Source organism: Micrasema longulum, unplaced genomic scaffold, assembly GCF_059751315.1.
Source record: "Micrasema longulum isolate JH-2025_06_02 unplaced genomic scaffold, ASM5975131v1 h1tg000002l, whole genome shotgun sequence".
Taxonomy (NCBI): Eukaryota; Metazoa; Arthropoda; class Insecta; order Trichoptera; family Brachycentridae; genus Micrasema; species Micrasema longulum.
The window spans coordinates 774,817-790,948 of NW_028277211.1; the positions used below are offsets into that span (position 1 = coordinate 774,817).

General features: G+C 31.8%; 1 protein-coding gene across 2 annotated transcripts in view; it reads left to right on the forward strand.

Moving 5' to 3' along the window:
• Nucleotides 1-16,132, forward strand: part of LOC148285815 (Fanconi anemia group J protein homolog) — a 185,592-nt gene that overhangs the window by 112,685 nt on the left and 56,775 nt on the right. For both annotated transcript variants that reach the window (XM_088228454.1, XM_088229199.1), the window contains exon 4: nt 1,072-1,197. In XM_088228454.1, coding sequence (XP_088084580.1) covers nt 1,072-1,197 — 126 coding nt within the window. The remainder of the gene's footprint in view (nt 1-1,071; nt 1,198-16,132) is intronic.

Consider the following 16,132-nt stretch of genomic DNA (forward strand, 5'->3'; position numbering starts at 1 on the left):
AGTATACAATATGATTTATTCGCAAAACAGCAACAACGGTATCTTAAATAGGGCTCTTAGCCTCATAGAGTTAAGGATACGTTATTATTCTTTTTGTAATATGTTTCTTCATTTGAATAAATACAATTTATAAAAATAATTCATTTGTATGAAAACATATTAGACACTATCTACCCACACTAGATATTTGTAAATGTTCTGAGGTCTTGTTTTTTTTTTATATCAAATACAGCAATTATGTAGAATTTTAATTTTTGTAGAGATTAAAAAATAGATAATAGAGATTAAAAAATAGATATGGAAATATTCAATGAAATCTGTTTTGTTCTAGTGATTATGGGTTAAATTGGTAAATTGTTTTTATTCTGGTCCATTTTTTGGTAGAAAATGAATTTTTCCAGTATTTTATTGGCTTAGTCTGCTTTGTGTGGAAGAAATGACAAGTTCAGTTAATTTTATCACTAGGATAGAAAGCAAATGTATTGAACATCAATGTTTGTAGAAACCGATTTATCTTATTTTTTGTTTTGTACACTATTTTGTGAAAAGGACCTAAATTATATTGTTATGGTATTTGTTACAATCAATATAGTGTAAAGTTTCTGCAAACCGAGTTTTGTAAAATTTCTATTGAAAATAAACGTAAAAATTGCATTTTTCCATAAAAAATTATAAAAGCGCTATCTATGAATAATTAGTTCCATATTTTCGTTTAGAATCACCTTAACTAAATACGTATTTTTAGTTTTATAATTATAATGCAGTTTTACATTTAAAAATGTCAGTAGAAAAACTTGATTTATTTAATAGGATTAATGGTTTGTGAAATGATAAATTGTAATCTCTGTTGAAGCGTTTCTATTCCACACAGTATATCCATAAATATCTTCCTCGGTTTGCCTCTGGGCAATTCAAGAAAATGCCCACTCGGTTAGAACTTTTGGTGTCCTTTCGTCGCCCATTATTTCTACGTGTCTGGCACATGGCACACACCCTCAGAACGAAAAATTGATTTAATCTACTGATACGAATATTTTTTTTTTTATAAGGTTACTCTTTTTATATTTTCAGAAAGAGTCCAAAAGTTGAAGGAAGAAGACATCTTAGCTGCCCATCACAACACGTACTGCCATTCTCCCCAGAAGTTTCTCGAACCTTCGAGAAGTTATGTTGCGCCTAAAGATGAGATCCAGCAACGTAAGTTTAATTTGTAACAATACTATTGAACTACGCATTTTTGTTAAAAACCTCGTACTTAGATAAAAAATATCTTTAGTTTTTTTTTTTTATTACGAGTATTATTGTAGATACCGACTATTTCACCAAACCGTAACGTATAATTTTCACGAAGAACATTTAAGACCTTTTTTTTAATTTCTTGAGTTACGTAAAAAAAATATGGAAGTCTAGTCATTTACTGAGCTTATGACCAGTCATTGGCTGGTTTAAGTCACTTCACACACTGTTATAACATTCACAAATTCGCCTATATTTACACATCCATATTTCTTCAACTCTCCCATTTGTTGATTTTGTGAAGTTAAAAACCTGAAACCTTTATTGATGTGGGACAGATTAACCCGACTGAATTATTTCACATACTAGACAACGTCTGAAAATGTTTTTATACCGTTCTTATAACCAATTGCTCAAAGATGTCAACCGCAGAGTCCAGTCATATCAATTTTAAAGGTCCAAGGAGTACAAAAAAAATTGAAAAATGTTTTCAGGCGTTGCCTAGTGAGCGTCAGGTGAATCTCACCCGCATCAATAAAGGTTTCAGTTCTTACTTCACAAAAACCAACAGATGAATGAATCGAATGAACATGGAAGTTCAAATAGCAAAATGGTGAATGTTACACAGTGTATAAAGTGATCATTTAAACCAGCAATGACAGGTTTCACGCTCAGTAAATGCCTAGACATTCAAATTGTCTTGTCAAAAATGTTCTCCGTCTCTGTTAAGTTTAAAAAATTCAAATTTAAAAAAATCTTTCCTCTTTGTTAAATGGTTTTGCCAATTGGTGGTTTTATCTTACCTTTTTCGTGCAACCCGTTTTTAATGTAACTTTTAACTCTTTTTAGCTTATTTCTTATTACAATCATTTGAGTCATCCAAATTTTTGTAGACAAAATACTGGATTTCACCCCCGAGGTAGTTGTTAAGATTAACAAATTGCAATTGAGATGTAGAACATTTTAGAGAAGAAAATACGGAAATCTAGTCATTTTTAGGACTTACGATCTGTCATTGACTACATTTAATTTCACTAAAATCAGTAGGTGAAAGAATTGAAGAAATATGGATTGCTAAACATAGACAGACTGGTGAATGTTAAACAGTGTGTAAACTGGCCAAATAAACCAGCCAATGACAGGTCTAAAGCCTTGTAAATACCTAGACTGACGTGTTTTCTATTATAAAATATTCTCCATCTGTGTTGTAATTTCTTTATATTTTAATTATACAACTTCCATTATGGAAGTTTTTAATGTTATTGTGTTCAAGAATATATATTTACCAAACTTTGGTAGCATCAATCTTCATTGCGGAGTTAGATCCTTATGAGTACACAAAATATGAGATTCGAGCTCATCAGAAATCCTAAACGTCTCACGTCACTTTGGATTTGTTGCAATCCCCGTCCATTCTGCGAAGCGTTTATTCCTTTGTAATCAATACAACTGTTATCGAAGGTCTGCCATCGGAGTTTATCCATGTTCCGCACCCTTGCACTACCATAAAGGGATCAATCACTAATATCTGCTTACATCAAATTGGCCCCATTCACCGCATAGTTCTGACGAACAAATTGCACGCAATTCAATGAGCTTAAAACTCAAGTAGCCGTCTAACCTAACCTAAGTTGCCTAATATTGGATAGAATACCCATATAAGTAAACCTGTCTCGAGTATCGTATCCTACCCTGCCGGTTTTCTGTGTTTTTGTAGATACCTACGTTAATTCTGTTATTTCTGGTTTATAGGTATTTAATATAATCGAATTTTAGGCAAAAGTATAAAAAAAACATAAATAAGACAATTTTTAGTTGAGTATGTCATTCGAAACGTAAAATTATGTTCTTCAAGATTTAAACGTCACCAATGATACTTAGTTAAAAAAACGTGCGAAAATCCGAATTATTTGTTTTTTACAATGGGACTTTATATTTTGAAACATTAAATAAACACATAAAAAATATTTCTTTAAATAAAAAATAATTTTTAACCACATCATTAATATGATATTCTTAATACACAGTTTTTCAGGGCCAGACCGCGAAACTTCAGAGGAAAATTCCTCATGGTAAGCTTTAAAAAAATCCGTATAAAATTTTTCCAAAAAGTTTTTTTTTTTTTATGGTCTCTAAATACAGTAAATCTTTAATTTATCGGACTAGCATACCTTCCGCTAACCCCTACCTCTCCTCGGGTAGGAGTTTTTGGAGGGACTGCTTGTCCGAGAAATTAAGAATTTACCACATTTTGAGATTACAATTATTTTTTAAATGCGTTTTTTAAAAAAAAGTATTAGGAATTTTTTTAAAACATACCATGATGAATGTTCCTCTGAAGTTTCGCAGTCTGGCCCTGAAAAACCGTGTATTTCTTCCCTTTCACTACTCTTATAGCTAATATTGTCCACATTATATGCAGTCAAAAGTCACTTCTCACTCCTCGTTAAAAACCTTCTAGATATTTTGAAGGAAAAATTTACCAATTGAATTTTTTAAAAGACATTAACGAATTATGTTGAATACATAAAACCTGTAAATCATAAAAACCTAACTTTTCCTTAGTCTGTAAACTTTCAAATTCCGATTTCTCAAAATGTTTTTTTTGGGTTAGTGACTTTTGCCTGAAAGTAGACTTTAGTGATGTAAAACATATCACGAAAAAAGTGGAATGAATTAAAAAATTTTGTTATGTGCCTACCTTGCATTGAAAAATGTTTTATTTCTCAAAAAGATCATTGAGGCTGTAGTCTGTCATTCAAAGTCTGCGATTCCTCTCTAGAAGCGTTAAATATACCATTTCAAAACGAAGAAAGTAAAAAAATCCACTAACGTCCTACGTATGTCAATTTCTTACGTACTCTTCATTCTTTATATGCCAAAAAATGGAAAACGAAGAATAAAGATAGACTTAATTTTCGCGTGAACATTTCGTAAATAAAATCTGTAAATACCACATTTGAAAAACTTAAATAGAATTCGCAACTTGTTAGTATGATTACTGTTAGGATCATGTTAGGATCTTGGCATTACTTTAGATAGTAAACTCTCCTATCGTGAACACATTGATAATATTATAAACAAATCTCTCAAACTTCTCGGTTTTATCAATAGAGTGACGGCGGACTTCAAAAATATTAATACCATCAAAACTTTTTATTGCTCACTAATTCGACCCCATCTAGAATACGCTTCTCCTATTTGGTCTCCATTCTACAGGACTCATATTGACCATATCGAGTCTGTCCAACACCGTTTTCTAAGAAAAGTGGCATGGTTGCTCGGATTACAAAAGGATAATTATTCTTATTTTGAAATAGAGCACTCTCTTAATCTGTCTTCATTGGAGAGACGTAGAACTGAGATGGACCTTATATGCATTTTCAAAATACTTAATACTTTAAGTGATGTCCCATCTCTGTTGCAATCAATTTCTTTTCATGTTCCCAAGCGTGTCACCAGAAGTCAAATTCTGCTATTTATAAAATCTTCTAAGAGCAACTTTGGTTTTTATGCCCCAATGTCCAGAATGTGTAGATTAGTCAATTCATCACACGACTTGGAATTCTTTGGGATAGATCTTCCGGCTTTTCGTAGATCTCTTCGCGACTAAACAGTGTGGGATGAAGTTGGCATGGTTTAGCTCAAAGCTTTTGGTCTTTCGTTTTTTTAAATATATTGTACCTATACTATTATTGTTTTGCCCTTGTTTGTCTTTGCTAAATAGTTTTATGTTCTTTTTGTTCAGTTTTTTGCATTTATGTTTCTTCGTGTAACTGTTGTAATTGGCTTAGGCCGTATGTATATAATAAATAAATAATAACATTATTGGAACCAATGCGAATGATATATTCAACTTGAATAAGAATAAATTCAAAAGGGAAATCAGCGACAGCATGCAGGCATTGTCGTCTTGGGTGAGTAATGATGGGTAAATGCAATATATTTTTTTATTTTTTTATAAATTTACAATGGTTAATAAATATTTACAAACATTTAAATTTTTGTTTTCCAAATTCTATTCTTTATTATGACACATTATGTATATTGTCAATTGTGAGTTTGAAATCGTTTTTAATATTGTTTTAAGTATCTATTATATTGTAACCGTATTATTGTGTATATGGCTGTAGATTTCAATAAATAAATTTAAAAATAAAAAATCTCAGACGTTAGGCCGTTGGTAGATGTTGGCGTTGCACCCCACGTGGGTCCACTTGGTCGTTTTGGTTCCTATGAAATCATTTCTATCTCAGTCTCTGAGACTTTATACCAGTCGGAACTCATTGGAAAGATGAATGAACCCTCGCATATCGAAAATGCAATAAAATTAATATATGATAAATATATTAGGTAAAAATCATTCGTAACATAAATCATATTACCGTTGAACATTTTAACAAAATGTTTAGTTATTAAATAATGCAGATCTTACATTAAAGTAGTACTTAATACGATTGAAATGAACACACTTTTGGGTTTGCTTTTGTTTTTGAACTAGAATCTTGTCGGAAAATATTCTATTTTCAGTTTGATGTGTCTTTGGAAACGAAATAATTTCCTTGCAGTTCGGTACATTACACGTGTTTATCATTATTAAATGTTTGTTATGTAATAAAATAGGGTGCATTAAAATTTTAAAACTCAGAACGCGAGACAAGCTTAAATTATAAAAATTATAAAAGTCACTATCAACAACCAACAACCAACAACCAAAAACCGACAACTGAGTATAAATAAGAAAGTGAAAAAAGTCGGGTAAATAAAAGACAGCATTATTGCTAATACATAATTACTTCGAAATAATAACAAAAAAATACTACTTATATTTACATATTACGTAGTAAGTACTACCATTATGAAAATTTCCGTTTTATTATCATAAATGCCTTTTAAAAAAAAAAGTAAAAGTATACCCAATTATCCTCACGAAATCTTTCAAACTTGGCGAACAAACTTTTGTTACGTATATTGCGAACGCCTAACGCCGCATGTCGCTCCTAGCGGTGTCGATCGACGCCAGCAGACTTTCTGTCTACCCACACAAACAAAAATCAGTGTTGCTTTAAGCTTTTACTGGAAATAGCGTGTTTTTTTTGTGTGCGGTAAAATTGAGACGCCGTACGGGGTAATTACAAGACAGTGTGCGGGTAAAAACGAGACTACAAGGACCAAGCTTTACTCCTAAATGCCACTAAAGTACATTAAAAAACTTAAACAATTTTCTGAAAATGACCCTTGTACAGGCACGCGGCTCGTCAGAACTGGAGAAATATCACTTCGTAAAGCGGCTGAACGATTTAAAATTGATAAATCACTCTTAAGTAGGCGATTTTCTGGTAAACCTCAGTCTAATCTAAACAAGGGAGAAAAACTACGTTGAACGGCGAACAAGAAGCAGACCTTTCATAAAAAAAATAAGATTATGGCTAAATGGGGATTTGTGTTGACAGCAAAAGAAATTAAATGTACCGTTCAAACCACTGGTTCAAACATATGTAAATACAAGAAAATAATTACACTTTTCGATTTTTTGTTACTCGCTGATACTTTCCGCTGTCTTTTATTTTGTATTTAAAGTAACCAATAAGTTAGTACGGTGATTTAATGTTATTTTTTAATTTTTTATTTGTCTTTTGCATCTTTTAAATAAGTAAAATACTCAAACCCTCGTAGTCGAAGAAGTATTATTTAACCTAATAGCAAATTCAACCCAAACTCTCATATTGTAGCCTTTTTATTTATTATCATTTTTCTCTTACGTAAAGCATAGCACTGCTGCCACAATTGTCTTGTTTTTGCACTCCAGTGTCTTTTTTTGCCCCATCTTGAGGGTAAAAATAAGAAAGAATAGTTACAATTGTCAGTGAAAATGTCTAATATAATGAATGACTACTCCAACATAAATATTTTTTTATAAAATATTTTTATTACACTAGATTCTTTAGCAAGAAAATATAAGAGATATGAATTTCGTTTCATTATTACCCCTCCTGACCCTAAGGTAAAGTGGGGGTCTAGGAAGGAATGCAGCAGTATGTTGTGACTTGTGACTTGTAACACTGTCCGGTTGAGTTTAGATAAAAAATAAGTGGTCGATATTCACATATATATTATATTCTTGAATGCCCAGGCGCCAATTTTATTTAAAACTTAACCGGGCAACGTCAAAACATATATTCCTATATTCCTTCTGTGCGCCTTGAACGTAAACCTCGTCTATATATTATAAAATTTAATAGATTTGTATCGGATCTGTGTACGACGAAAAGTACGTCTTGATTTGTTGGTTTGGTTAACGTCAAATTAGTTTTTAAAATTATTTTACGAATTTGAACACCCGAATCACTAGAAAAAATAACACGATATTGATGCTGGTGTACTTTGTATCATAAGAAAAATAAAACATATTAGTTTCGATCAATAAAGATTTGAAAAAACCTTATCAAAATGCAAGCCCAGATCCAACGTCCACCATCGGCCGAATAATGGCCGTAATGAACATAACAATTTTATTTAAAAAAACTATTTTTAACTTTTTAAAAATGATTTTCAAAGGCATTAACTTCACGTAGAATTAAAGAAAAATACAAAAAGTATGTAATTTAAAATACTTGTACTTCTTTTTAAAACCAAAAATTTACGACTTAGCCGCGGCCTTTCTAATGTTCAATTTATTATCTTCAAATAATTACAATAAATTTCACTTTAATACTTTTTATTTAAATGAGAATCGATGTACCAAAGTTAGGTCTAAATTTTAAACGGCGTAATCTGCCGGTCGAAAAGTAATTATATTTTAGTTGTATAAAATTTGGGGGTAATTTTTTTTACAGAAATACCTTAAAAACTATTGATATTATCTAATGCATGTTTCCTTTTTTTTTTTTATTGCGTTATATTGAAAAAAAAAACATCGTTTTGCAATTGTAAAATCGTATGATTTCCTCATTTTTCGTGCATTTCAACAGACTACAGCCTTAAAAAATGTTACTTCCAGCCACAAATCGTCGTCGCGAAGAAAATCATAATCTGTATTTCCAGTATCGAAGAAAGAAATTATTTCTGCTCGCAAAAAGATAAATCGTTATAGTACTTTTTCTTTTGAGAGCAAACGTACTTCAATATGAAGCAGCGAACACATAAAATCTGAATCTATATTTATATTGATATCGGTAAAATAAATATATTTGAAGCAGCACTTGGTTCTCAATGTATATTTATATTTCTTAATAATTAAGAAGACAAAATAATCTCCCGTCAAATATTTTTTTTGTCAGTTACGATGTTTTGGCGATTGTGGCTCGTTATAATCTTAATATTGAAATCGAACACTGATTTGAGTCTTCTAATTTAATTTTTTTTCAACAAAAAAAGGACAGTTTCGCCTTGTTAGTGCATTTTCAAACGAATTTCAATTTTTTGTTTTTTCAAAATAAAGTAAATAAAATTAGTGGGCTCAAATTAGTATATATACATATATATATAAATTTAGGATCTGTATGTTTGTGGCCGTAAATCTCGGAAAGTAATCGATAGATTGACTCAAAATGTTTACAGAACATTCAATTTTCTTACATTCTACAGCATTGTAACAGCAACGCAAATTAAATATTAAACTAAGCGATGTGTTTTCTCTGTAAATGTATATGTAGTTGCTAGAACATTTTTTTTTACTCCCATAATAATTAATATCAGACAAAGCCACAGCGAAGCGTGGCCGGGTTCAGCTAGTTTGGTATAAATATTAAAATAAATCAAAAGAAATCGTATTAGACTTTTATTGAAAAAATCTATTGTTTTTAGTACTTTTAGGTGAGGACTTTTTTTACGAAATGAGAAGAGAGGTGTTAGAAAAAAAATATGTAACCGTACTACTTTATCAATTGCATGTGTGTTGTATAAATATTTTACTTGCTACTTTCATACTAAAATAATAATATTTCATCGTGTCTGATATTCGATACCAAACATAGCACACACCGCCGCGTCGCGCCATGCGCCACCGGTCGCGTTAGTCGTGTACAGCTTTCGCTCCATTGCATCAACAGATTGGCCCTGTTTACCTGTGCTACTAGCTACACGCCATACTTACCGGGTCTAAAGAGAAATTCAAACCCTAACCAAAACCCACCCAAACCCTTTCCACATTTTTTCATTATTGGATCACGTACTTATTTCTTACCTGTTCGTATCGATATACGATTATAAAATGAGATATTAAAGTACATTCATGGAGACCGGATTGCTGTGCACGGGCGAACCGCGAACCACGAACCTACTGCGTGATATCACGCGAGTGGCCCATTTCACACCATGAAAAAAATCCACACGGCATGATAAAATTATATTGAGTGGATTCAAATTTATTGTGTAACAATTATTTTTTTATTGTATCTATTTATTTAATCACAGGCAAACGCAATAACCAAAACACATGAGGCCGAACAACCTCCTCTCCAATAAATAAAAAATAATTGTAAAATAATATAATAAACGTCAATCCACCCTAATGTTACCGTGCCGTTAGACGCTACGTCCTAATGGTCCATTCTCTGTTGGATATCATGCGGCTGGTTTATTTGGAAATTCTAATAATAATGAACAGACTTTCGATAGAAAATAAATCCTCACAAGTACCTTTATTTAATTCCAGCAACGACGCAGATATATTCAGAGTTGATTATTTATTCTTCAGTACCGCATATTATAACCCTCTATCTCGCACAACACTAACACACAAAGACACTGTAAAAAATATGAATATCTTTAGAGACTCGTTAAGCGTTTTCATGAAACGGGTTTTCCGATTATTATTGTTACCCTAGCTTTTTTTATTTTTATGCAAACCCATCTATTGCTTTCATTTTGTTCATATTTTTAAGTTTCTTAATCATTATTTGCTTTTCATTCATGTTGTATTTTTTTTTTCTTGTGATTTTTGTGAGTCGTGAAAAAAACTGGCTGGGTTATATTTTGTAAAAAAGTGTTGCAGTAAGCATCTACTTGGTAGAACATTTACTGAATCCGAAAATTCGTCGCTTTTACAAACAAATAAAATATACCTATGACTTTTGGAAGTCTGTCAAAATACTGTCATCGAGAGGAGGCGATGCGGTTGGCAGGGCCATATACTGCAGACGTCTCCTGAAAGCCTTAACCACGCTTGTCTACTATGCAAGGAATCAGGAGCTGGACGTCCTAGACGTCCGCTGCTGACTGTTCGTCAGCATTTCATGTCAAAACTACGGGACGCGAACCTGACTTGGGGGGGTGCAGAGTAGCTGGCATCCGACAGAGATGCCTGGAGGTTCTTTGTGGACACCATATGCTCAAACTAGGGAGCGGACGTGGAATGATAATGACGAATGTCAAATTAGAGTAGAAAGCAAAGAAGGGCCCCGCTGTTTGAATGGCAATACTAAAAATATAACACACGATGGAATTGTAAAATGGCGTAACCTAAAATGTTGTAAAAAATCCAATAAATATTGCAAAATCTTAATACCTTCTGATCTCAAAATTACTACGGGAAAATGGATATAATTTTTTTATTCGTGCACCCGGTTTAAATTAGAGCATATAATTGTACGGCGAAGTTTCTCGAAAATGTATGAACAAATACATTTTTTTTTCAAATTAAATACTATAACTATACATTATTACAATTAAAAAAAAAAATTCAAATGTTATATTTTTTTTACTAAAATCCCACCAAGCCACTTTCTGTAGCTTGTTGGTGGAGATTATATTCATACTAACTTATACAATAATATTTACATGTATAAAAACAATGAATAACAGATATAAATTAACAGCCGGAAAGATCAGAATATACATGTATATTCAAGTGATAATATATTAATTTTATTTATGAAATACATGAAAATATATGAGAAATTAAAATATTTACATAAATACTCGTATGATTTTAATAAAAATGGTGTATTTTGAACTAGGACACAAGTTTTTTCGAATCGACCAACGATGGAGTGTCGATAGATTTCCGGTTTCCGGGAAGCCGAAACACCCACCGGCGAATCTCACCGACGAGAACTTTAAAGTCACGGACGCGGGCATAGTAATTTCAGAATTACAAAACTTCAAGAAATCCGAGCGCTGATTATGCGATACATAAAAATACGTTTTTTTTATTGGCTTTGTTTTAAATCTATTCACAAATTCTCGAATTTCAAAAAACCACTTACCTTCCTCATTTTGTGGTATTTGCAGAATTTCCGTTCATTTTCAATACAACTTTCCAGAAAAACTACCTTTTTGTGCTTAATAACAATTTCTCCAGTTTTCAATTATTATGTCATGAAATGCATTTTCAGCAAATTCCTTGATATTTTGTCCACTTTCTGTGTTTTTTTGAGCAACTATCGTTTTGCTAAAGCCCATATTTATTCTATGGGACGTAGGTCACTATGATAAGGTGGATATCGTACGCTTACGCTAAATGACATAATAGGTACCCATGATTGTCAACTCAACTGGCTATTGGCTGGTTTAAGTGGCCACTTTACACACTGCGTAACATTCACCATTCTGCCTATGTTTTAACATCCACATTTCTTTAACTCTTTCATCTGTTGAATTGTGCGTAGTAAAAAATCTTAAACCTTTATTGATCTGAGTGAGATTTATGTGGCTGAATTATTTCACCTACCTAGACTCCCATATAAGTATTCCCTTCTCTAAATGTTTTTCCTTTAATAAAAAATATGATTTATTCTACTAATTGGTTACAAAAGAAGTATATATAATCATCTTTATAAGAATCGAATCTCGTCGTCAAATTTTTCTTGGGAAACATTTCTTTAAGCGATTTCTGGAAGTATACACAATCCAAATATACTGAAAGAGATCAGTTTGTATGTTCGCGATAATTATGCTAGAGCGAGATCTCATGCACTGTTTTACTTACCTAGAAGCCGTACGAATGCAAGTCAGAATTTCCCTATGAATAGGGCAATTCGCTTGCTAAATACGGCTTTTCGGGTAGTGGTTCCGTGATAGTATTGTGGACTCTCGGGCCAAAAATCCGAGGTTCAAATCCCACTTTATCACAACTCGATTTCCATTTTTCCAGCAAAAGTTATTTACGCCTTTAGGAAATGGTCTGAAAATTTAAATATTTTAGTAAATAATAAAAACTCAAATATTTATCTTTTTCTTATATATATTTTTTTAAATTATAGGCCTATTTTTCTGTACAGTTTAGCAGCTATCCGCTTTCTGCTCATTACTTCTACCTTATATTTACAGTCTGCATTACTTAACGGGGTAACCGACCCGTAAAGTAATACAGACTACAATTGTCAATTAAATCAATAAAATTAATAAGTATTTTCAGGCGTTGCTTAGAGATGAAATAATTCAGCCAGATGAATCTCGCACACATCAATAAAGGTTTCAGTTCTTTTGCTTTACTAAAGTCAACAGGTAGAAGAATTGAGGAAATGTGGATGATTAAACATTGGCAGAATGTTTTTTTTTGTAGGAATAACCAGCTAAGCCTATCTTTGAGAGGCTTGTCAGAATGTGGGAAATGTGAAAATATGGAAGAAAGTTATGAAAAATATACCACAACTCCCAGATCAATTTGGAAAATAATGTTCATTTTTTTTCTTGCAACTGACGGGAATCGAACCCGCGACGCCACTTTCACAGTTAGCGCGCACCAACTGCGCCACAGCGCCTGTCGTATGTGAATTAAGTTGGTGTTGCTAGCCTAAAAAAGGTGTAATTTACCTTTGAATATTTTCTACTCTATTTTGACACTACCTTGATAATACCTACTTATGTATTTACTATGATAAGACTGTCGAGGGGTGGGTAGGAGCTTCGGTGGAAGGGGGTCCCATCGCCCCGGGTGTCGCCATTGGCCGGCCCCGACACCGTGCCGCGCTCCCATTGGTCGGCGGGGTGTTGGCTTGCTACACTGTCGCCCCACCCCCCCCCCCCGTAGGACCGGATGCCCTGAGTATTATTTATTCTTTTATTTTTATGCTTGATTTATTCACTATAAAGTACAAGCTTGTGCCTTTTAAAGAATATTGTCAATAAAATAACGAAAGTTTTTCATAGGTTGAACTTGCTTATTTTATTATTATTTATTTATTATTAAAAATAACGGCCGTAGCCAATTTGCACAAATTTATAGTTAAATACAAAGTTATAATTATAATATTAAGAAAACATGCGTAATTGTTATGGTTAAACTAAGTAAAAGTGATGAATAGTAAAAATAATAATAAAAGATTTACAGTAAAAGAGTGAAGTATAGAAGAAAAGTAGTAAAAAAGATATGCATTTAAGGTTTGTAAATCTTACATAGCACACATTGTTGGACACAAAAATTCAGCAAAAATAAAAATAAATAGACATTTATATGAGTTTATTATACAAACAGACTGAATCTCCGGTTCATCGGTTATTGTTGCAAAGTCAGTAGTACTTACTTCCTATGCACAACCGAATGAGCATGAACCCATCTAGGTAGCAAGTATGACTACTTGTACATATAATGTTTCATTATGCACTCAGTTCTCATGTTTTCATAATACATAATAATTATTACAAAAAAATGTAAGCCAAACAGCGCAGTAACAATTTCGTACACAACACAATATATCGTCGAGTTTCTGGCACAAGTTGGTAACTGCATTTTTCAAGCTGTGAGATATTTGCACTTTTAAAGTTAAAATCTCATCCCAAACCAACAATTCAAATAAAACTGCAAGTTGAGTATTATAAAATATTATTTTTCGTTTTTATAAAATATTTACTTTTTAAACCAAGATTATTTTATGCCATTTATAAAGACATTGAAATTTTGGTTTGACACAAATATATTATCTTTAAATGCGGAAAAGACAAAAGTCATCCCATATATATTAATAAAACAAATTTAGATTCAGTAGTAAAAATAATAACTCACCAAAGCAATTGCAACAAAACTAACTGCGATCACAACATGTTCAGAACTTGATACAACAGATAAAATTAAATATCTTGGTGTATACATCGACCGAAACCTAAAATGGAAAGACCATGTTAGTGAACTAGTTAAACTTGTACAATCTTTGTAACAATATGGTATTGTAGGATGGGGTGGTGCATATGCCAATACATTAAACCCTCTTAAAATACAACAAAGATTAATTATTAAAGTAATTTTGAAGAAACCCTCACCATTCAATACGGAAAGTCTATATAAAATATTTAAGGTTCATACAGTAGACACTCTTTATAAAATAAATTCCATTATACAAATTTATAAAGAAGAAAAAATAAAAGAATTTGAGATGAACAAGTCGCTCAGATACCAAAATAATATTAAAATTCCTAAATTCCACACAAGTCATGGTCAAAATAGCTTTGTCTTCAAAGGCGTAAAAAATTATAATAATCTCCCCAATGAACTAAAATCTATTAAAAATAATATATCAATAAATAGATTTAAAGTAAATCTAAATAAATTTTTTGAACACGTATAAAAACTGCATTAAATTTTAATTAGTATGATTGTATCATTATTTTATGTTTTTTTTTCTTTATATATCCTAAGTTTTTCTTTTTTTTTCTCGTGTAGGTACTCGTATATTCTAAATTATATAAACTCTTATTAATGAACAACTACAACAGTGCAATTCACTCTCCAAGCACAAGAGTTAGTCTCTTTTTTTGGAGAGTTACAGTGATAATATTTACTAGATGTATAAAAGTAGATCTGAATAGAATTTTTAAAAAACATGTACCTTTTATAACATTTATTAATAAAAAAAATATTTAAAAATGTCATTTTTCAAAAAATTTGTAGTCCACGAACTTCTGCCAGAAACCCGACGAATTATAATACAAATTTCTTAACAGGGCTACAATAAAATGTACTCGTATAGGTAGCTACAGGTGATTTTATTTGTGTTGTTATTGTTCTGTGAGTTTGGAGTGTGGCGTGTGGAATGTGGCGTGTGGAGTGTGGTATATGACTGGATGGTATGTGGTTGTATATATTTTAATATTATGGTTATAGAAGCGTAGACACGAAAAGATGTTCGAGCCTGCTTAACAATCTTATGGAAACTTTTAATAAGTTAAGATTTTGAGAGATAAAGTTATACAATAAAGATAAAAACACATATTTCAACTGAGATAAAGTAATTTCGTAAATAGAGTCAAGAATTCCAACCATCCGTGCGCCCTGTACTGTACCTAGCTGTAAAACGTATTGTTATATACACAGCTCTTATTGTAAATGCTTTATTGCGATTTCCAAAACATCATAACTTTGGAACCAAATGAGAGAATTTCAATTCATAAAGATCTATCAATGTAAAATAATGCTTTTTTATAATAGTACCTACGTCCTACATATTAATGTAGCATATCTAGGACCGTTTTGATGTTTTTTGCATTAAAACAAAGTGGACTGCAGATTTTTATTTCAACCTAAAACCGCATTTCTAAGATTAATGTGGACTTTGGTGTTTTATTCACATATAAAATGCCTTCTTGAAATAATTTCTGTATTTTTAACTTCAAAACGGCAAAAAGTGGACTCCTGTGTTTTATTATCCAATGTACAGATAAAGAACGATACAAGGCATTCCATTTACGAAAAGTATAATTGTGTTACTATTACGCGTTGTTAAATTAATCCTTAATTTATTTATTTTTTTAATTTGACCGTATTTTATAAAAACCGTAAAAACGAGGTTCAAGTGTTTTCACGATAATATTTGACCCCTTGGCATAATTAAGTTGCAACTTACAATTTGAGGTTTATGTGAAATAGCACTGACCCTCACCTCTAAGAATAAAAACAACAACAAGAACAATTTGAGTTACCGAGCGAAAACAGTACCATTGGTATGTATTTCTTTGTATA